General features: G+C 35.6%; 1 protein-coding gene across 16 annotated transcripts in view; it reads left to right on the top strand.

Annotated features, from left to right (window-relative positions):
• The window catches only part of FOCAD (focadhesin), a 319,540-nt gene that overhangs the window by 194,241 nt on the left and 101,045 nt on the right, over nucleotides 1-24,254 (top strand). For all 16 annotated transcript variants that reach the window (XM_009244392.4, XM_063714188.1, XM_063714187.1 and 13 more), the window contains 3 exons: nucleotides 1,664-1,790; nucleotides 8,894-9,079; nucleotides 12,537-12,658. In XM_009244392.4, coding sequence (XP_009242667.3) covers nucleotides 1,664-1,790; nucleotides 8,894-9,079; nucleotides 12,537-12,658 — 435 coding nt within the window. The remainder of the gene's footprint in view (nucleotides 1-1,663; nucleotides 1,791-8,893; nucleotides 9,080-12,536; nucleotides 12,659-24,254) is intronic.

The raw sequence follows: 24,254 nt of genomic DNA, 5'->3' as shown, positions 1-24,254 counted from the left end.
AATATTTCATGGTATGGATTTATACTATATTTTGTTTATATATTCCATCAATTGATGAATGTTTGGGCTGCATGAACGTTTTGAGGCTATTACAAATAATACTTCTATGAACATTTGTATGCAAGCTTTTGCATGATCGTATATTTTCATTTCTCTTGGTTATATACCTAGGAGTGAAACTCCTAGGCCATGTAGTAACTCTGTTTTTCTGTTTTCCCACGTTACTATGATGTGTAAAATGTCAGGAAGCAAGGCAGAAGGACTCAGAACCAACTTCTTTCTCAGGACTTTTTAGGCCACTAGGATTGTTTAGAATCTTTAAGACAACTCTTGTTGAGAGTAAACCTGGAAGACTGTGAGTATGCACACAGACCAGACACTTGAAAAACCCTGCCGGTCAGAATCAAAAGGTTCGCAAACATGCCGGAGTTTCTCTGATATGCAGTGATTTCGACAGATGCTTTCATACCCTATCTAGAATATACTTGATAGTTATCTCTGTAAGTACGGCCCATTCCGCCCTCTGAGAATTAGGTACTTAATACTGAATCTGAATTAAATCTTGGCTTGGACAGTGCTCGGGTAGTCGGGTTGCTTTCACTTCTCCTTCACTAGTGAAGAGAACACTAGTTATGGTTGAAAGGCTTCATTGGAGTTGAGATTATTATTCTTAAGAGAAGCATTTCTTTTCTGTTTCTTTTACCCCCCTGCAAGAATCCTGAGTCAGTGCACTTCCTAAATGGAACAGTGCTTTGGGGACGTATGAAGAAGCCAGTCTGCAGGAATTGTTAATTATTTCTAAAAATAACTCTGGGAGAGAGGCTAATGGTAATGACTGGATTCTGGCACTTTATGGTTATAGAAACCACTTTTATATATTTTGATTTCCTCCCCTAATGCTTAATTATCTCCATGTGGACATTATGATAGAGTGTCATTGAAGGTATTAAAAATGTAATTAATTGCTTAACAGTTATATCTTGTGAAAACAATGTGGAAATCTTTTTACATTTTTAATTTTTGGTTCAAATAAACCTAACTAATCAAAGAGCAGCCACAAAAATCTTCAAAATGCAACTTAGACACAATAATGTACAGCTACCAATTACAGATTTTAGTGTTTTTGTATTCCATAGCAACAAACTGCCAAGTCTTAAAAAAAAAAAGTCAACTAAAGCATTCTGTTTTTCCCTGAGCTCTACTGTATATTCTACTGGAAGATTTTAAGCTCTGTCATGGAAGTATGACTAGAATCACAAATTTTTTAAAAAGTGTTCAGACAAGGCAAATATCTAACTATGAGCTATAGAAGTTAAATATATTGAGTATGTCAGTGTTTGCATTTTATTTTTGGATGGTATAGAATTTTATTAGTTTTCTATAATAATCATTGCTTATACTGGCTTACAGTGATTTACTGTATTAACATTAGCTTTTTATACACATCTGAGATTGTATCTAATAAGATGACTAGAGTCATGACCATTTAGTTAATCTAAAAAATGAATAGATTTTAAAAAAATTAATTTCAGTGGTCTTTTATGTTATAGAGTGATGGAGTCTAACAAAATTTTAAAATCTTGTCACAAAAAAGGATACAGAAAAGATTTTGCATAATGTTTTATTATTATTCTCTCTATGATCTTTTCACTTATCATTTCAGATAAGACCAGAAATTCCCATTCCTGAAGAGTTAGATGATGATGAAGATGATGAGGATGTGGATCTTTCAGTTCCTGGCTCTTGCTATCTCAAACTGTTGTCACTCACTCCCCCTTTGGTTTTACCAGGTGACTCCTATTTGGTAGTAGAGAAGCTAGCATTTTTTAGTGGTTCGATTTGTCTGATTATATTCTTTTGTGATAGGTACATACTGTAGTTTAACCTTATGTGCTTATTTTTTAACCAGAATGTTAAATGCACCCATCTGTTCTATCGAAACAGCTTGAGGTAGTATGGTGTTTAAATCATATGAAAAAACGTTACATCTGAGTAGCATTGAACAAGAAAACTAGTGTAAACAACTGTGTTCACTGATAATTAAAATTCATTTAAAAGGCTAAATGTATTCCACAAGATGAATTTGCACTGGTACTCTAGGTCATTGATTTAAATAATACTTCTTTCTTACATAAGCCAAGTGAAAAGATTATTAGACTATTCAGAGATTTACTGAGTAGTTTCATTATTGTACATGTATTCTTTCTATAGAGTTTTGCCAAAGATGTTACTGATATTTATTTGAGAGCTATAAATTAATGCTTTTAAAAGATGGATCAAATTGTATGGTCATTCAGCTTTGATGTAAAGCTTATAGGGCCTTTATCTTTTAAAAAGTAGGCTGGGTATGATGGCTCACGCCTGTAATCCCAACACTTTGGGAGGCTGAGGCAGGCAGATTGCTTGAGGTCAGGAGTTAAATACAAAATTAGCCTGGTGTGGTGGTGCATGCTGTAGTTCCAGCTATTTGGGTGGCTGAGACACAAGAATCACTTGAACCTGGGAGGTGGAGGTTGTAGGGAGCTGGGATCATGCCACTGCATTCCAGCCTAGGTGACAGCCTAGGTGTCTCAAAAAAAAAAAAAAAGTATTCTAATGCTTATATGTGGTAATTATTCTATATGTATATTGTGTTTAGAAGTACTCACCTGCCCATATTACTATATGCCCTACCCAAGAAATGGTAGACGAGACCATTTGAAAAATATGTTTGATTGTGGACTGTGGACTGTGATTAGGAACTTACATTATTTTATTTTGAATGTTATTTTCTGATCATTAAAATGTTATTTTCTGATCATTAAAAAGTTATTTACAAATTACAAGTTATTTACAAATTCCCCAAGTGATTTATTGTGATTAAGTAGCTTTTCTATATTAGACAACATCTTGCTTAGTTTTGTTACAATTCTACTTTGAATGTTCATGGATGTAAAAATTTAATTTCTGGAAATGAAGTTCAATGAAAAAAAGAAATGTCATTTTATCTTCTCAGTCATAATCATACTAGCCTGTAATTTTGGAAGTTTTTTCCTCTGGTTTCATCCCACATGGAAATTCCTGGGAAATTCAGCCAAATATATACTATTTATTTCTAGATAAAGCTCCTTTTACAATTCCCTGCCTCCTTTTATTAGAGAAAACTGAATGGCCAAGTTAGACAAAGAGTTCACCTTTTCTCTTCTCCTGATTATCTAGAAAGAAGCCTCAAAGACTTGTTCACTCTTCCTCTCTTCTGTTCTTCCCCACTTCCTACCTCTTAGCTTTTCAGAGTCTAAGACCTCCCTGAAGTTAACATGAGTCCAAGGAAGGAAAAAGCCTTCAGTTATCCAAAGTTCTTTCTTTATCCTGAAATAACCTAGAGTCAAAAGTCCTTTTGGACTTTTTAAATGATTTTTTTTTTCACTTGTACATGTATCCTGCATCACAGTCTCTGGCATTAGAAAGAGAAGTGGGGGGAATATTTGTTGCCAAGGGGTGCTGTTGTTTGTCCTCTCAGTACAGAATGTGCAGTGCTATGGTGGCTATTACCTGGCTCTTCTACATTGTTTCTACTTGGTGGTTCCCAGTGCCTTCGATTGAGAAAGAAGGGGAAGAGTTGAGATCGACAACTGTATTTGTTTGAGAAAATTTAGTAATTTGAGTGAGGTGGGTGATCTAGATGCTATGTTGGCAAACTGTCACCAGGGACATTTTTTGGTTGATTATTAGAGAACTATAAAAAGTGTCCCTTTGATTATTACAGAACCAGAAAAAGAACCAGGAAAAAGGCACCAGCCTTAGGAATATATACCCTAAAATGCACAGGATGAATGATATATATTAGTCACCAAATGCTACAGACAGAAAAGTGAATTGTGCTGAATTTAAGTGAATCCTGCCCCTTTCTCCTTTTAATTCCTTTCAAATGAACATAAAAGCAGCTGTAAAGTGGATCCAGGAATTTGCATTATTTAAATAGAGATGTTACTGCTATTGATTATTAAAAAATAGTTTTGAAATAATTTTACACTTGCAAGAAGTTGCAAAAACAGTTTAGAGAGTTCTGTGTACCTTTTTTGACCTGGTGCTCTAGTTGATAACATCTCCCATAACCATAGTATGATATTAAAACCAGAAAATTGACATTGGCACAATATTACTAACTTAAATTATAGACCCATTTGAATTTTATAGGGGTTTTCCCCCCAGTATATAAACTTAAGGGATTAGCTGTTTCTTTTCCCGTCAAGTGTCCTTTAGGGGTTTGGGCCATCACCCTGAAAGACCAAATCCCAAATACTGTAATTGTAATTGCCGAAATCCTGAAAGATTAAAATACCTAAAGTCTAAAATCCTCAAAATCACAATTCTGAAATCTCAAAAATATAATTCTAGAAAAAATAATAAAGTTCTTTAAAAGATGTATATTTACGTTTTAAAAGGCAGTTTACTTGAGAAACATAAAAACACAACAGAGCACTTCATAGATTACTTTACACAATAAAATAGGCAAAGTAATGTACATATTTTTGCAATCATAAACAGGTATACTAACAACAGACACAATATAACAATTATGAGCAGATGAACTGTATTCATAAATAAATAGCCCTCAAAACAATATGTATAAATGCTTATCACTATTACTGGTGGTTGTGGGCTCCCAGGTTTGTAACTGCAGTCACCGGAAATACTCTGATGCACAACTGAAGTCTTTTGACAAAATCAGTTGAAAACCTCGAGCTCGAGACCAGCCTGGCCAACATGGTGAAACCCTGCCTCTACCAAAAATACAAAAATTAGCTGGGCATGGCGGCAGACACCTGTAATTCCAGCTACTTGGGAGGCTGAGACAGGAGAATCGCTTGAACCTGGGGTGGAGGTTGCAGTGAGCCGAGATTGCACCACTGCACTCCAGCCTGGGCAACAGAGACTCCATCTCAAAAAAACAAACAAACAAAAACCCCAACGGGTTACCACTCTTTATGCAGTCACTCAAATAATTGAGATCTCGAGATATTTTATGTTTCACAAATGCAGATATACAAAAATGACATCTCTACTTATTGAGGAAGTTTCAACATTTTTACATACATACATGATACTTACAAAATCGGTGTTGTGATAATGCACTTTTGTGGAGTCATATTTGTAAAAAAAATGCATAAAACCAATTAGAACTCTTTAGAAGTCTTTATACAATTTGTACTTCCAGTATTGGAAAAGATGCAAAAATGAAATACATAGCATAGCAAATTGGCACTATGTGTGAGGGGTGGAAGTTGTACATGATTAAATAATTTGGCAGGGGAGATTTCTTGTGTTTTTTGCCTGCGTTTTCATTTCTGTGATCTTCAAAATGTGAACTGTACTTGTATTTGGAGAGTGGTTGTGGTCTACAAATTTGGTGAGTATATGTTCTCCATCTGAAAGTCTGGTTATTGCTTGGCCATTGGAAATAAGCAATTTTCTGCTTTTGCAGCATCAATAATAATTAGCTTTTGAACTTCTTTCACCATTAAGTAGCCTTGTACACATAACTTATCACAACCCCTTTTTGTGAGAGAACAATTTCGCATATCTCTTCCACTCTGTTTCAAGGAATATAGTAAGAAGGAATGGTATCTGGCTTCTCCAATACCAAATCTATTTTAGTCACATTTCTTCTGAAAGACAGAATCAATAGGATATGTATATAGATATATGAGAGGGGATTGATTAGGATAATTGGCTTACATGATTATGGTAGCTAAGTTGTGTGACAGACTATCTGCAAGCTGGAGACTGGGATTCTGGTAGTGTGGCTCCATTCAAGTCCGAAGGCTTCAGAACCTGGGAAGTGGGTGGTGTAACTCTCAATCTGAGGCCAAAAGCCTCGGGACCCAGGGGGCTGCTGGTGAAAGTCCTGTAGTTTAAAGGCTCGTGAGCCTGGAGTTCTGATTTCCAAAAGCAGCAGCAGAAGCCTGTCCCAGCTCTCATAGAGAGAGCAGTTCACCTTCTGTATTTGTTCTCTCTGGGTCTCTGGACAATTGGATGGTGCCCATCAACATTGAGGGCAGATCTCCCCCGTATAGTACTCAGACTCACATACTAATCTCCTCTGGAAATACCCTCACAACCCCCAACCCCAAATAATGCTTTACCAGGTTTCTAGGTATTCCTTAAGCCAGCCAAGTTGACACTTAAGTTCACAAGTTCACCCCTCGTCAACTGGCACCCATACACATCTCCTTAACTTCCAAATAAAGATAGTAACAAGGTAATAGTTCTGCCTAACAGATGCAACTATCCTGTGTACAATTGAAAATGCACTAATTCCTTCCCCAGGATTAGGCTTTCAGGATTTCAACATTTGGGATTTTAACCTTTTGGGATTGTGATTTTGGGGATTTTAGATGTTAGGAAGTTTAGACTTAAGGGATTTTGATCTTCCAGAATTTCAGCATTTGGGATTATGTTGTGTGGGATTGTGTCTTTTGGGATTATTATTAGCACTAGTTTTTTATATTTATTCCAAATAGTTACCTGTATCAATTGTTTTTTCTTTTTTATTGCTGACTGGCATTCCATTGTGTGAATGTAACACAGTTTGTTGATCCATTCAGCTGTTGAGGACATTTGGGTTGTTTTGAGAATTTATATCTGACGCTTTGTGTCCTACGAATTTTCAGCTTCTTTTTAAATTCCCATCTGGTCATTGGTAAGAAAGAGATTGGGGAAAGCTCAAAAGCAACGGGAAAAATTCTAGTTGCTAACTTAGTATTTACGGGAAGATGAAGCTCTATACATCAGCTACACTTGGCCTCCTGGCATCTTATCTTCATTTAAATTAATCCCTGGGCTGGTGTTAGTTAAACATCTGTAGTTCACTGTAGAGCTTGGTAAGTAGAAAACTTCCATTGCTGGGTTAGTCTCTGTGCAGATATGTTCTTGCCCCTTGACATGTTTCACCTTTTGCCAGAATAGGATCCTTCTGAGAAAGGATGAAATTACTTTCTTTCATCATAATTCCTCTACCCTTACAAACAGATGATTCATAGCTGCATTCTGTAAAGTCTATAATTATACCCACTTTGAAGCAGTCCCTGTGTATGTGTATGCAGAAATTGGGGTACATGGCCTGCAATCGGATATTACTCATCTGTTTTGTGTAAATGATGTATTGATCACTGTTTTGACAAGAAAGGGTAGGGGATACATTCAGATTGAGTAATTGGAGAGAGTTTAATAAAGAATCTATTTACAGTTGTGTTGTCAAGGTTAAGGGAAACTCACAAGAGATGGTAAACTGTCTCAGAGTGCTTAATGTCTCTGGCCTACAGAAATAACGGGAGGAAGAAGAAGAAAGAGTGTCTGTATTATAAATAGGGGTGCCTAAGGGGAGCCAAGACTTTCAGAAGAGGAATGCAGGCAACCTGTAGCAATCCTGCAAGAAGCCCTGTGTCTGGGGAATACATCTCCTGACTTCACTGTTTTCACCCTTTGATGTCCTGCCAGTGACTCCAGTTGTTGAAACCAACCAGAAGCCAGAGGACATGGGAGCCTGTTAATGCCTTTCTTTAAAGACGGTTTTTCCAGAGCACAGAGCAGGGTTGAGAAGGATAGAGGATAGATAAGAAGGAGTAAATGGAAAACATTGCATATTGGTGTTTTTGAGCTTTGAACGGAGAATCTTGATTGCATCTAGGAGGGTCCTGTCAGAAATGGGTATATAATAGATGGTCCAGTGAGCTCTTGCTGCCTTTAATTTAATCATAGTCATTTAAAGGAGACTTTTAGATAGATCTCTTCAGAATGAAATTCCAGTTAGGTGGACCCTTGCTTTTTGTTTCTATAGGAGCCACATGCAGTGGTTTTCTTTTTTCATTTTCCACTCCATATGATTTGTTTAGCTTTAATGTTTTTTGGTTTTTTGTTTGTTTCTGTATTGGGCAACCTCTAGTGGTCCTTAGGAAAATCACATTTGAATATGAACCTATAGTCTTATCAAATATTTTGTTTGTACATCCTGTTGTCTTCTGATATCATATTTCTGTGTTATTATATATTAAGTAAAATGTCAAACGATAAAGATCTTGGGCTTAATTAGAAAGAACACAAGCAAAGTAGTGGACAAATATCTCATTTTAAAATAATTGTCCTAATATTGCTAAGTATAGATAGTTAGGAAAGAGGTTTTTCTGAAAACACTTAAATGATAAGAAGGAGCCATTCTCATGAAAATGTGGGACTGATATGTTCCAGGTGGAAGGGATAGGATAGCAAATGCAGTGGCACTGACTTAAATATCAACTTTGTGTTTTTGAGGAATGGAAAGAGGCCATATGGAAGTGTGACTTCAACATAGCAAGGAGTTAGGGTATTAGACATTAACTCTGAGGGCGAGTCAGGGCTAGATCATAAAAGGTCTTGATCATGGTCAGAAGTTGTGATTTTATTTTATGCACAGTGAAAAGCAACTGGAAGGTGTTAGGGACAGGAATGACAAAATTCTGGCCTCTGGGCAGAGGAAGATTTATAGAGGGTGGTCAAGAGGAAAAGAATTCAGTAAACTAGTTTTTACATTAGTTTGTATGAGGAGGACAAAAGATAATAAGTAGATAAATAGCAGTGAAAAATGGAGAGAAATTGATGGATTTGGGATAGATTTTGAAGGTGGAATCAGAAGGACTTGCTAATAGATTACATGTAAGAAGTGAGGGAAAGAGAGGAATTAAGCTTGAGCAACTTGGTGCCATGTTCTAATTTGGAGGAAGACTAAGAAAGGGATAGGGATCAAGAGTTCTCTTTTTACCATGTAAAGTTTGGCCAGAAATGTAGCTTAGTTGTTTGTATTTGAGTTAAGAACGAATGTTTCTCTTCTAGCTTATTGTATTTACTCTACTTTTGGTCTCCTTTTATCCTCTTTTAGCTTTGGAGGAATTTTTTACATCACTTGTGAAGCAAGAAATGGTGAATATGCCTCGTGGGATATATCACTCTGCATTAAAAGGAGGTGTCCGCTCAGACCAAGGAAAGACTGTAGCAGGAATCCCCAATTTTATATTGAAAATGTATGAAACAAACAAGCAACCAGGATTGAAACCTGGCCTTGCAGGTAAGGGTAGTACATAGTATCAAAAATACAGGTTTTTCATGTAATGATTTAACTTTCACTTCCAAGTAGGATATAATGGGCCATGGCAGGGTGTTGCTGCTGCTACTAACATCTGGATAAATTACAAAAATAATCGCATTTTAAAAGACATCACAGAACTGTAGAAGCAAAGACAAATAGATGGATTTAAGTTTCAGAGTCAGCAGAACATTTTAGAACTGTTTTTTCCCCACCTTGGGGGATACCCACTCAGCCCAGAGGCATGGCCTGTTGGAAGAAAGATAAACTAGAGGAGCTTTTAGTGATTGCCTGGGACTAGGGTGACAAATTAGAGATTTTTCTCATAGGACATTTGCTGAATTTTGAATTTGCACCAAGAGCTAAAGAGCTAGGCTGAAAGCTTCTGAAAGGCAAAGTGAAATCCCTTTTAGTCTTCTGATGCTTAGGAAACAAAGACGAGCTAGGAGAATGGGCTTGAAAAAACAGCATGCAAGAGGTAAAAGCCCAAGAAAAAAAAAAAGAGAGAGAATGGTGAATTGATACTGAAGATCTGCAACTGCTGTCACCTGGGTGAACTTACTAATTCTGGCCACAGCTGGAATCTGAGCATTCAGCCTCAACTTTAGTGAGAAGCTAGTGAGGAGGTGGAGAAGCCAACAGACATCTTGGCAATCATGTGGAGCCAGAGTGACACAACTCAGAACTTGAGTGACCTTGAGCACGTGGCCAATTTCTCTCTTAAGTTATTTGCGATATTTTGAAGCTTTATGGGACGGAAAGCTAAAGAGCTAAGCTGAAAATTTCTGAGGGCAGACCTAAATCTCTCATAATTTTTTCAGATTGAGGAGTCAAAGACTCATTAGACTGCCAATTAGTGGGGGGTGTTGTGGGGAGATATACCCTTGCAAAGGAGTGAACCAGAGCTGGACTCAAATTACAAAAGTTGTAGTCAGTCCTAACCAGATCAATTCCTGATTAGGTTGAGGTAATCAGTCCTTCACCCAGTCTGCCTAACAGAGGCGAGAGTAAAACTACTCTTTGATTAACAATAACATCATTTAGTACTTCTGTAGTTCTTTCATATGCTGCACTAGACACAGGACAAAGGAAGAAGCTGGAAATGAAGGGAATAATTCGTGGAGATAAAGAAGTCACTCTTTTTGGAAAATATCAATTCTAATTGGCCTACATGAAATAACATACTTTCGAAATATATGACAAAAATGAGTAGAACTAAAAGAGGAAATAGACAAACCCACAATAATAATGGAAACTTTAAAATATCTTTTTCAGTAGCTGGCAGAGCAAGGAGACAAGAAAATCGATAAGATTACAAAATATCTGAACAATCTATGAACAAACTACTGTATTGACATGTAGAACATTGTACCTTATAGTGATAGAATTTATATATTTTTTAACTGTACATGGAAAATTTACCAAAATGACCATATGCTGGACCACAAACTTCAATAAATTTCAAGATATTGAAGTCACTTAGAGTTTGTCCTCTGATGACAATGGGATTAAGCTAGAAATAAATAACAAAAATGATTACCATGTTATCTCCAGTTGGCTGAAAATTGAACAGTATACTTATAAGTAATGGATGGATCAGAGAAAAGAATCAAAATGGAAATTAGAAGGTAGTTTGAAGTGAATGATAATGAAGATAAGCCATATAACAACCTGTAGGTTGCAGCTAAAATAGTATTTCTAAACACTGTTTCCCCTCTGGGGAAATTCACACTTTCAATGTATATTTTAGAAAAGAAAGGAAAATAATCAGTATTTAAACTTCCATCTCAAGAAGCTTGGAAAAGAACAGCAAATCAAACTTAAAGGATAAGGGAAGAAATAATAAAGATAATAAAACTCAGTGCAATAAAAAACATAAATAAGCTGGAGGTTCAGCTGAGAGCTTGATTGACCGTTGTGGAAAGGGCAGGGAGAAGAGGGAGAGTGAGTGTATGTGAATACAGGAATGAGGGAAAGCTTGTCCACTTTTGAGTATAAACTAAAGGGACCCATGTTATCATGTGTTCATGAAGATTAATATGTGCATGTATTTCTCTTTCATTGAAATTTTTAAAAAACTTAATAGAATCTCTAGAACTAAACAGTTCACAAAGTCAAGACTTGCAAATTTGTTCATTTATTTATACTTATACTTATTTACTTATAAGTAAATTGTAAATAATATTTTACATGTGATCTTAACTAAAAAGCTCCGAGTCAATAAGTAGTATACTATATTATATTACGTTTATATTTTTGAGACAGAGTTTCTGTTGGTTGCCCAGGCTGGAGTACAGTGGCACAATCTCAGTTCACTGCAACTTCCACCTCCTAGTTCAAGTGGTTCTCTTGCTTCAGCCTCCCGAGTAGCTGGGATTTCAGGTGTTCGCCACCATGCCTGTCTAATTTTTGCATTTTTGGTAGAGATGGGGTTTCACCATGTTGACCCGGCTGGTCTCAAACTCCTGACCTCAAGTGATCTGCCTACCTTGGCCTCCCAAAGTGCTGGGATTACAGGTGTGAGCCACTGTGCTTGTCCCAATAATATTTTAAATATTAGCTTTTTAAATCTCTTGTGTTTTTTTATTCCTTATATATAAATGGTCAAAAATCATAATTTGCTTAACAAATTAGCTTTTATTTATAAATATCTCTATCCAGATTGATTATCAGTTACTGAGAATCTAATTAGTAAAGTTTTTCCATAAGAAATGTCTTTGTTCACTCTGATGGTAGTTTCTTTTGCTGTGCAGAAGCTCTTTAGTTTAATTAGATCCCATTTGTCAATTTTGGCTTTTGTTGCCATTGCTTTTGGTGTTTTAGACATGAAGTCCTTGCCCATGCCTATGTCCTGAATGGTAATGCCTAGGTTTTCTTCTAGGTTTTTTATGGTTTTAGGTCTAATGTTTAAGTTTTTAATCCATCTTGAATTAATAGCATTAGGAGATATACCTAAAGCTAAATGGCGAGTTAATGGGTGCAGCACACCAGCATGGCACATGTATACATATGTAACTAACCTGCACATTGTGGACATGTACCCTAAAACTTAAAGTATAATAATAATAAAAAAATTAATTAATTAATTTTAAAAAAATGTCTTTGTAAGCTGGGCACGGTGGCTCACACCTGTAATCCCAGCACTTTGGGAGGACGAGGCAGGCAGATCATGAGGTCAGGAGTTAGAGACCAGCCTGGCCAATATGGTGAAACCCCATCTCCACTAAACTTACAAAAATTAGCTGGGCATGGTGGCACGTGCTTGTAGTCCCAGCTACTCAGGAGGCTGAGGCAGAAGAATCGCTTGAACCCAGGAGACGGAGGTTGCAGTCAGCTGAGATTGCACCACTGCACTCCAGCCTGGGCAACAGAGTGAGATTCTGTCTTAAAAAAATAAAAATAAAAATAAAATAAAGTCTATATAATTTTTTTTTTAAAGGTGGTATGTTATTTTGCTATGATGTTTCCATGTATCAGAGTAAAGATGGAAAACCATTGAATAGACTGATGGCCAGCAGAGGGCGAAGTTTCAAGCAGACATCACTTGCTCTTGTACATGAGGTAGGTTCCCACGTCCTCTTCTTTATGTTTTAGTGTTTTCTCCCTTCATGATATGTTTAAGAAGTTGGTTGTTTGTTAAGAAATAATTTTTTTGATCATAGTTAATGTAAGTTGCTTTTAAAGTCCACCAAAAATAGCTGACCCAACTGAATACTCAAATATTTCAATGTATTTCTGAAAGAAACTGCCATGTTTTCCCACACTGCCCAGCGTAATTATTAGGGAGTAATGTCTAGGAATTTGCTTTACTTCATTAATGCTTAACTGTCATTATTCAGAATAAATATCAGTCTATTATTTAAAGAAATACTACTGCCTATATCTTAATTCTAATCCTTTGCAATTATGTAGGGGACCAGTGTTTGTATTTTGTGAGTGTTTGGAATTAAAAGTAAATAAAAGCATTTTAGAAAAATAACCTTTGGTTTTAATGTTTATTTTACTTTTCCTTTCAGCTACCTTTTAAAAATAAAGTTCTGTGATTCTATTAGATGATTTATATGAAATCTGAATATTGCAGATTATGGCAAAACCAGGGGAAGAGGGAAGCTGGAAAGTCCTTGGGAAATGTATTTTTATTGTTTTTAAATATTTTATCACACTTACTCCTTATGATGTATACAAATTAAAATGTATGAATGAATAACAAAACAAAATGTCACAGCAAAGAGATTTATATAGTTCAGACATAGTAGGTTATATATCAGTTATAAGTAAAAATATATGAATTGTAAAGATTTAATGAACTTGATGTAAAAATAATTAGTATTTCTAAAATATGTTTCTATAACATCTTATTTTGATGCCTAATTTATACATTTCGTTGTAATTAATTTGATTCACTTTTATTCTGTATCACACCAATTGCCACCAGTTTCATAGCATAGCAAAATTCAGAGGGTTTTTCAAGACCCATCTTTGTCCTTTGCCATCCATTTTCCTTTCATATATTTAGTTAGAATTAAAATTGTGTAAATACTTGTTTCAGAAGCTTTTTTTTTTTTGCCTAATATAGTGTCTTCATTCAACTAAAAAGAGAAGGATCTGGGAAGAGCAACACTTCTCTAGGAGGAAGGTTTAATTTCAGACATAGGTGATGTCTATGTTTTTCTTGTCCCTGGCATCTCATTAGTTGGCATAGAGAAGGGAGAAACTTGGTACCTTTTTGTGTTTTAAGCTGTGCACTTAGATATTTGAAGGAAAACTGAAGTCTAAAGTCTTACTGAAAAGCTGATTTATAATAAAAAGTCACCATCAGAACAGAAACAAGAAAAAGCATTAGTGCAGGGGATGGCAGAAGACATCTGATAGATAACTTTTGGCAGTGGCATCAGAAGTTATGAGGTGTGTCCGAGATATAAGCACAGAAAATCTTTGGGTTAAGATACTTGTTGCTTGTGCTGTAGACAGTTTAGAAAATTTCAAAGGGAAAAGAAAATAACATCATTGTTTTAGGGATCAATTAGAAGGCATATTGGACAGAATTCTGCCAAATGTATAGTAGGATTTTAGACTGGATTCTATATTCTGCTCAGTATATGTAGTTCATTTGCTTAAAACACAAAGGCTGGGGGACTCATGAAGTTTCTCAAACTACGTGACAAGAAATAATATGAACTTTCAGAGCTGGTTAATAAAAATAATTGCAATAATAACAGCTAATAATCGATTTAGATACTTTCAACACTGTGAGGTAGGTGCTGTTAATGTGTCAAGGTCACATAGCTAACAAGTAGAGGAACCTGGAAATTGAACCCAGGCAGTGAGGCTCCATAGTCCTTGAACTGTCATCTTCTCTCCCAGGTTAATCAGAGAAGATTCTAAAAATACATTTGGATTTTTCCAAGATTACTCTAATCTCTCTTAAATCATCTCCTTGTATCTCGTCTTTCTTTTGTTGCAATCAATTTGGGATTTTTGCAGATGAAATTTCTTCAAACCCTGCTTTTGATCCTCCCATTACTTTATCCTGAGTCTTTTTTATTTCCAAGTATTTCTTCTTTCTTTCCTTTTTTCTTTCTTTTTTTTTTTTTTTGAGACGGAGTCTTGCTCTGCTGTCCAGGCTGGAGTGCAATGGTGCAATCTCAGCTCACTCCTCTGCCTCCTAGGTTCAAGGGATTCTCCTGCCTCAACCTCCTGAGTAGCTGGGATTACAGGCATGCGCCACCACGCCCAGCTAATTTTTGTATTTTTAGTAGAGATGGAGTTTTACCATGTTGGCCAGGCTGGTCTCGAACTCCTGACCTCGGGTGATCCACTTGCCTCAGCCTCCCAAAGTGCTGGGATTACAGGCATGAGCCACTGTGCCCAGCCATATTTCCAAGTATTTCTTGAGAATTGCAGTTTGTTTATTAATTCACCAGTTGATGGACCTTTGGATTTTTTCAGTTTTCAATGATTAAGACTAAAGTTTATATAAACATTCTCATACAGATCCATGTGTGAACATTGATTTTTCTGTTTCTTTTCAGTAAACAAATACCTAGGAGTGAGATTGCAACGTCGTGTGGTAAATTCATATATAACTTTATAGGAAACTATCAAACTGTTTTCCTAGTGGCTATCTTATTTTGAATGCCCATCTGCAAGGTATGAGAGTTTCAGTTGCTCTGCCTTCTTGTCAGTGCTTGATATAGTCAATTAAAAAAATTTAGCTATTCTTATAGATGAGTAGTATTAGTTTCCCTTTGTGGTTTTAATTTGTGTTTCCTTAATAACTAATGATGTTGAAGCATCTTTTCATGTGCTTATTTTGTATGTATCTGTTTTCTTCCTGAAGTGTTTGCTCTGATCTTCTGCCCATTTTTAAAATTGGGGCTTTTGTTTTCAAAAGAGTGTTCTTTATATATTCTGGATATTAATTTTTTTTTACTTAGTCTGTTACATATCTTTTCATTTTCTTTTTTTTTTTTTCTGTTTTTCTTTGAGACAGAGTCTCGCTCTATTGCCCAGGTGGGAGTGCAGTGGTGCAATCTCAGCTCACTGCAACCTCCGCCTCCCGGGCTCAAGCGATTCTCCCACCTCAGTCTCCTAAATAGCTGGGATTGCAGGTGTGCACCACCACACCTGGCTAATTTTTGTATTTTTGGTCGAGATGGGGTTTCACCATGTTGGTCAGGCTGGTCTCAAACTCCTGACCTCATGATCCACCTGCCTTGGCCTCCCAAAGTGCTGGAATTACAGGCGTGAGCCACTGCGCCCGGCCTTCATTTCTTTATAATGTATTTTGAAGAGTGGACTTTTCATTTTGAAGAATTTCAACTTACCAAATTTTACAAAATGGTTCTTGCTTTTTGTTTAATCTGAGATTACAAAAATTTTTCATTTTCTTTTTTCCTGTGTTTTATTTTTATTCTTTTAAATTATTTTTAGAAATTGAGGTATGATATGGTTTGGCTACGTCCCCATCCAAACCTCATCTTGAATTGTAATGCCTACATGTTGTGGGAGGAACCCAGTGGGAGGTGACTGAATTATGGGGGCGGGTCTTTCCCGCACTCTTCTCATGATAGTGAATGAGTCTCATGAGATCTGATGGTTTTAAAAACGTGAGTTTCCCTGCACACCCTCTCTCTTTGCCCACTGCCATCCATTTAAGATGTGACTCGCTCCTCCTTGCTTTCTGCCGTGATTTTGAGGCCTCTACAGCTGTGTAGAACTGTAAGCTTATTAAACCTGTTTCTTGTGCAAATTACCCAGTCTTGGGTATGTCTTTATCGGCAGTGTGAAAGTGGACTGATACAAGGTGTAATACATATACCATAAAATTTACTTATTTAAAGTATACAACTCAGTGGTTTTCAATGTATCCACAGAGTTGTGTAACCATTCTTACAAACAATTTTAGAACAATTTCATTACCCAGAAAAGAAACTGTGTACCCATTTGTAGTCACTCTTCATTTTCCCTTGTCCTTAGCTTTCAGCAGCCACTAATCTACTTTCTGCCTCTATAGATTTGCCTATTCTAGTCATTTCATATAAATACAATCATACAATACATGGTTTTTAATGTCTGGCTTCTTTCACTTAGTATAATGTTTTCAGGGATTTTCCATGTTGTAGCATGTATTAGTACTTCATTCTTTTTTGTGTGAGAATAATACTTCTCTGCATGGGTATACCACATTTAATTTATCCATCTTTCAGCTAGTGGATCTCCTGTGTTTTCTTGTAGAAGTTTTACATTTTAAGGTTTACTTTTTAGCTTAGGTCCATTTGAGTTAATTTTTGTATGATGTATGAGTTATTTGTTGAATACCATCTTTTATTCACTGAATTACCTAGGCACTTCTGCAAAAATCACTTGCCCATATATGTTTGGGTCTATTTCTGTACTCACTTTTGTTCCATTGAGATCTGTAGATTTGTGCTTTCACCACAATGACATACATAGCTGAATAACGTTCACTTTATAATATCTTGAAATCAAGTAGTATGAGTCTTCCAACTTTGTTTCATCTTTCAAAAAAAGTTCTGACTATGCCAGATCTCTTGCTTTTCTATGTGAATTTTAAATCAGTTTTAAGAAATCACAAAAAAGTTTGCTGATTTCGATGGTAAATGCATTGAATTTGTAGGTCAACTTGGGAGAGGACTGACATCTTGGTAATAGAGTATCTAGACCCATGAACAAGGTATAATTGTCTATGTTGATTTTTTTTGTATTATAAATCTTGGACATATTTTGTTAAAGTTCGTAAGTATTACATATCCCTAAGTATTTTGATGCTATTCAAATTAGACTTTTTATTTTAATTTTTTACTGTTTATTGCTAGTTTATAATCATCCAATTGATTTTTTCTATGATTTTACTAAACCAACTTATATATTCTTACAGTCTTTTTGTAAATTATTTTTGTTTTTCACTGTAATGTTGTCTATAAATAAAGATGGTTTTAATTTTTGCTTTTCTGATTTGTATGCCTGTCAATTGTTTTTATTGCTGGACCGCACTATCTAGGGCCATCATTACAGTGTTGAATAGGACTGGTGAGAGTGAATATTCTTGTCGCATTCACTTAGGGGAAAACATTCAGTGTTTCCCTGTTTAATATGATGTTTATATACAGATTTTGTCGACTTCCTTTGTCAGGTTGAAGAAGTTTCCTTCTAGTCCTAAATTGCTGAGAGGTTTTTTTTTTTTTAATCACAAATAGATGTTAAGTTTTGTAAAATGCTTTTTCTGTATCAATTGAGATGATTCAATGCTTTTAAAATTTGTTGATCTGATTACTTATTTTGATTGATTTTCTAATGTAAACTAATCTTGCATTCCTGGGATACACTCCGCTTGATCGTAGCCTATTTATATATTACTTCATTCTGTATGCTAAAATTTTGTTAATAAGGATTTTTGCATCTATGCTCATGAGGCATGTTGTTCTGTAGTTTTCTTGTAGTAATTTTGCCTGGTTGTGTTATCAGGGTAATTTTGTCCAAATAAAGCAAGTTGTGTAGTGTTCCCCTCTTTTTTATTTCCTGAAAGAGTTTGTATAGAATTGTTATTAATTTTTCCTTAAATGTTGGGTAGAATTCTCCAATGAAAGCATCTTGGCATGGAGTTTTCTTTATAGGACTGTTTGTAACTGTGAATTCCATTTATTTAATATATATGAGGCTATTTTTTTTAATCTACCTATCTGTGTATCTACCTACAGGCACACCTCATTTTATTGCACTTTGCAGATACTGCATTTTTTACAAATTGAAGGGTCGTGGCAACCCTGTATTGAGCAATTCTCTAGGCACCATTTTTCCAATACCATATGCTTACTTCATGTCTCTGTGTCACATTTTGCTAACAAAATGTGAAATATTTCTTTTTTATCATCATGTCTGTTGTGATGATCTATGATTAATGATCTTTGAAGTTACGATTGTAATTGTTTTGCGGTATAACAAACCATGCCCACATAGCACCATGAACTTAATAAATGTTGTGTGCTTTTTTATTTCTTCACCAACCAGGTGTCCCCCCAATTGGGCCTCCCTATTCCCTGAGACACAACAATATTGAAATTCGGCCAATTAATAACTACAATGGCCTCTAATTGTTCAAATGAAAGGAAGAGTTACATATCTGCCACTTGAAATCAAAAGCTAGAAATGATTAAGATTAGTGAGGAAGGCGTATTGAAAGCTGAGATAGGCTGACAGCTAGGCTTCTTGCACCAAACAGCCAATTTTGAATGCAAAGAAAAGGTTCTTGAAGGAAATTAAATGTGCTACTCTAGTGAACACATGAGTGATAAGAAAGCAAAACAGCCTTATTGCTGATTTAGAGAAACTTTTAGTGGTTTGGATAAAGGAACAAACCAACCATAACATTCCCTTAAGCCAAAGTCTAATCTAGAGGAAGACTCTAACACTCTTTAATTCTGTGAAGGCTAAGAGAGGTGAGGAAACTGCAGAAGAAAAGTTTGAAGGTAGCAGAGGTTGGTTCATGAGGTGTAAGGAAAGAAGCGATTTTCACAACACAGAAGTGCAAGTTGAAGTGGCAAGTGCTGATGTAAAAGCTGCAGCAAGTTATCCAGAAGATCTAGCTAAGATCATTGATGAAGATGGCTAAACTAACCAACACATTTTCAATGTAGATGAAAGAGCTGTCTATTGGAAGAAGATGCCTTGTAGAAATTTTATAGCTGAAGAGAAGTCAGTGCCTGAAGGACAGGCTGGCTGTCTTGTTAGGGTCTAATGCAGCTGATGACTTAAGTTGAAGCCAGTTCAACTTTACTTAAAATTCTGAAAATCCTAGTGCTCTAAAGAATTACGCTGAATCTCTTCTGTGTTCTAGAAATGGGACAAGGCCTGATGACAGCATATCTGTTTATACATGGTTTACTGAATATTTTAATCCCACATTGAGAACTACTGCTTAGAAAAAAAAAAGAATTCCTTTCAAAGTATTACTGCTAATTGACAATGCACCTAGTCACCCAGTAGGTCTGATGGAGGTGTACAAGGAGATGGATGTTGTTGTTATGACTGCCAACACAACATCCATTCTGCAGCCCGTGGATCAAGGAGTAATTTTGACTTTCAAGTCTTATTTGAGAAATACATTTTGTAAGGCTATAGTTGGCATAGATAGTGATTCCTCTGTTGGATCTGGGAGAAATAAATTGAAAACCTTCTGGAAAGGATTTAGCATGTAGATGTCATTAAGAACATCCATGATTTATATGAAGAGGTCAAGATATCAATGTTAACCAGTATTTATAAGAAATTGATTCCAGCCCTCTTGGATGACTTTGAGGGGTTCAAGATTTCGGTGGAGGAAGTCACTGCAGATGTGGGAGGGGTACCAAGAAAAGTAGAATTAGAAGTAGAGCCTGAGGATGTGACTGAACTGCTACAATCATGAGGAGTTGCTTCTTAGGGATGAACAGAGTGGTTTCTTGAGATGGAATCTACTCCTGGTGAAGATGCTGTGAACATTGTTGAACTGACAACGCAGCATTTACAATATTACATAAACTTACCTGATAATGTGGTATCAGTGTTTGAGAGGATTGATTCCACTTTAGAGAGAAGTTCCATGGATGAAGCTATCAAACAGCATTGCATGATACAGAGAAATCTTTTGTGAAAGGAAACATTAAGCAATGGAGCAAAGTTCATTGTTATCTTAAGAAATTGACACAGCCACCCCAACATTCATCAGCCACCCTAATCAGTTAGCAACCGTCAACATCCAGGCAAGACCTTCCACCCGCAAGAATATTAGGACTTGCCAAAGATTTATATAATTATTTACATTTTTTAGCAGTTGAATATTAAAAAAAAAAATTTTAGTGATAGGACCTCACTATGTTGCCCAGGCTGGGGTGCAGTTACTATCCACAGGTGCAGTTACAGAACACTACAGCCTCCAACTCCTGGGCCCAAGGGCTCCTTCCATCTCAGTCTCTTGAGTAGCTGGGACTACAGGTACGTGCCACCATGCCCAGCAGTAACAAAGTATTTTAAAACTAAGGTATGTACATTGTTTTTTTAAAGACATATGCTATTACATAATAGATTCTAGTATAGTGTAAGCATAACTTTTATATCCACTAGGAAACAAAAAAAAAATTGTATGACTCTCTTTATTGGATTATTAGCTTTAATGCATTTGTCTGGGACCAAACCTGTCTGAGGTGTGTCTGTACTTCCTATGTGCATATAGTGGGATATTTTTCCTTTTCCAGAAATGCTGCTATTAAATTAGTGATAAATCTAATGATTGCAGTGGTCTTACTAAGAAATAGGATCTTACTGGCATGTGAATAAGCCCTTATGTATTGTTTGTGTTGTTATTCATTTCTATTAATAACAGCCCCTAAAGAATCCATATCCTTACAGGATATTCTATACCCTTCACAATGGCTACAACTACATGAGAGTGAGTCAGTGAGTCAATAAATGGCTAAAATAACTTTATTTTGAATTTAGATGTGCTGTGTCCTCATTTCTAAAAATAGACTTTATTTTTTAGAGCAGTTTTAGGTTCACAGCAAAATTGAGAGCAATGTATGGAGCATTCCCATATAATTCCCTGCTCACTCTGCCCTCATGCCTACCTCTCATCTTCCCATTATCCCCCACCAGAGTGGTATATTTGTTACAAATGATGAACCTATATTGACACATTCTTATTACCCAAAGCCTATAGTTTATATTAGAGTTTATTCTTGGTGTTAAACATTCTATGGGTTTGAACAAATGCATAGTGGCATGCATATAATCATTTTAGTATCATACACAGTAGTTTTGCTTTCTAAAACCCTTCTGTAATCTCCCATTCATCCCTTCCTTCTCTCTAACTCCGTGTGACCACTGATCTTTTTACTGTCTCTATAGTTTTGCTTTTTCCAGAATGTCGAGTAGTTGGAATCATATGGTATATAGATTTTTCATACTGGCTGATTTCACTTAGTATTAGGCATTTGTTTTCTGCATGTATTTTCGTTGCTTGATAGCTGACTTCTTTTTAGTGTTGAGTAAAAATCCATTGTCTAGAAATACTACAGTTGATTTATCCATTTACCTACAGAAGGATATCTTGATTGCTTCCAAGTTTTAGCAAATATGTATAAAACTACTTTAAACATCTTTGTGCAGAATTTTGTGTGGAGATAATTTTCAACTCTTGGGTAAATGCCAAGGAGCACACTTGCTGGATTGTATGGTAAGAGTGTGTTTGGTTTTGTAAAAAATGGCCAAAACATCTTCCAAAGTGGCTATACCATTTCGCATCTCCTTCCTCTTGCTCCAAAGCCTTGTCAGCAATTGGTGTTGTGGTCTGGATTTTGGCCATTCTAATTGGTGTGTAGTGACGTTTCATTGTTATTTTAATTAGCATATTCCTGATATGTGAAGCATTTTGTATATGCTTATTTTTTATCTGTATATCTATTTCTTTGGCCCATTTTAAAATCCTGTTGTTAGGTTTTTCATAGTTGAGTTTTAAGACTTTTTTGTATATTTTGGATAATAGTCCTTTATCAGATCTGCCTTTTGCAAATATTTTCTTACAGCCTATGGCTTATCTATTCTCTTGACAGTGCCTTTTGTAGATCAGAAGATTTTTATTTTAATGAAGTCCAGCATATCCATTGTTTATTTAATACGTAGTGCCTTTGATATTGTTTCTGAAAAGCTGTCATCAAGCCTAACATTATAGATATTATCCTGTGTTATCTTCTAGGAATGTTACAGTACTGTGCTTTACACTGATATCTATAATCTATTTTGAGTTAATTTTTATGAAGAGTGTAAAGTCAGGGTCTAGATTCTTTTTTTTTTTTGCATCAAGATATCTGGTTGTTTCAGTATCATTTGTTGAGAAGATTATCCTTTCTCCATTGTTTGACTCATTCTCAAATATTACCGGACTATATTTATATACATATGTTTCTGGACTTTCTATTCTGTTTCTTTGATCTATTTCTCTAGTCATTGGCTCATACCATGCTGTCTTGATTACTGTAGCTCTGTAGTAAGTCTTGGAGTTAGGTATGTCAGTCCTCCAACTTTGTTCTTCTTCAGTATTGTGTTGGCTCTTCTTTGTCCTTTGTCTCTTCATATGAACATTTGAATCAGTTTGTTGTTATCCAGGAAGCAACTTGGTGAGATTTTGAGTGTGATTGCATTGAATCTATAGATGAAGTTAGGAAGAACTGACATCCTGACAATATTGAGCTTTCAAAAATCCATGAACCTGGAATATTTCTCTATTTATTTCATCCATTATTGATTTCTTTCATTAGAATTTTGTAATTTTCTCCTATAGATATTATATATATACACACACACACATATATATATATTTATGTATGTTTATACCTAAGTATTTTATTTCTGGAGGTGTTAATGTAAATGCTATTGTGTTTTTAATTTCAACTTCTATTTTTTTCATTGCTGTCATATAGGAAAGCAACTGATTTTTGTATTGTAACCTTGTATCTTGCAATTTTGCTATAAGTGCTTATGGGTTCCAGGAGTTTTTTGTCAACTTTTTCAGATTTTCTATATAGACCCTCATGTCATCTGCAAGCAAAGACAATTTTGTTTCTTTCTTCCCTTCAGCATACATTTTACTTTCTCTTTTTGGCTTACATCAGTAGAAAGGATTTCCAGTATGATGTTGAAAAAGAATAGTGAGAGAGGACATCCTTGCCTTGCTCCTGATCTTAGTGGGAATGCTTGCAGTTTCTCAAAATTATGATGTTAGCTGTGGGTGTTTTGTAGATATTCTTATCAAGTTGAGGAAGTTCTTTATTTCTAGTTTACTGAGAGTTTTTATCATGAAAAACTGTTGGATTTTGTCAAATGCTTTTTCTGCATCTATTGATATGATTATGTGATTTTTCTTCTTTACCCTGTTGATATGCTGGAATAAACATTAGTTGATTTTCTAATATTGATTTAGTCTTGTGTACCTCAAATCCATTTGGTTGTGGTGTATAATTCTTTTTTACATTGTTAGATTTAATTTGCTTATATTTTGTTGAGGCCTTTTACATTTATGTTCATGAAAGATATTGCTGTGAGATTTCCTATTCTTGTTAATACCTTTGTCTAGTTTTGGTTTTAGGGTAATGCTGACCTCATATAATGAGTTAGGAAGTATTCTGTCTGCTTCTGCCTTCTGAAAGAGACTGTTGGGAATTGGTGTGATATCCTCCTTAAATGTTTGGTAGAGTTCACCAATGAACACATGTGGGACTGGTGCTTTCTGTGTTGGAAGGTTATTAATTGTCAGTTCAATTTCTTTAATAGATACAGACCTATTCAAATAATATATCTATTTTTCATGTGAGTTTTAGCAGATTGTGTCTTTCAGGGAATTGGCCCATTACATCTAGGTTATCAAATTTGTGGGCATAGAATTATATATATTATTTCCTTATTATCCTTTCAGTGGCCAGAGAGTCTGTAGTGATATCCCATCTTTCATTGCTGATGTTAATTTCTAAATTTGTTAAATTTGTTAAGGTCTGTGTTATGTTTCTTTTAAATTTGTTAAGGTGTGTTTTACCGTTCAGAATGTGGTCAATATTGGTAAATGTTACATGTGAGCTTGAGAAGAATTTGTGTTCTGCTGCCATTG

Source organism: Pongo abelii, chromosome 13 (genome assembly GCF_028885655.2).
Source record: "Pongo abelii isolate AG06213 chromosome 13, NHGRI_mPonAbe1-v2.0_pri, whole genome shotgun sequence".
Lineage (NCBI taxonomy): Eukaryota > Metazoa > Chordata > Mammalia > Primates > Hominidae > Pongo > Pongo abelii.
This window is presented reverse-complemented; position numbering and strand designations above follow the sequence as displayed.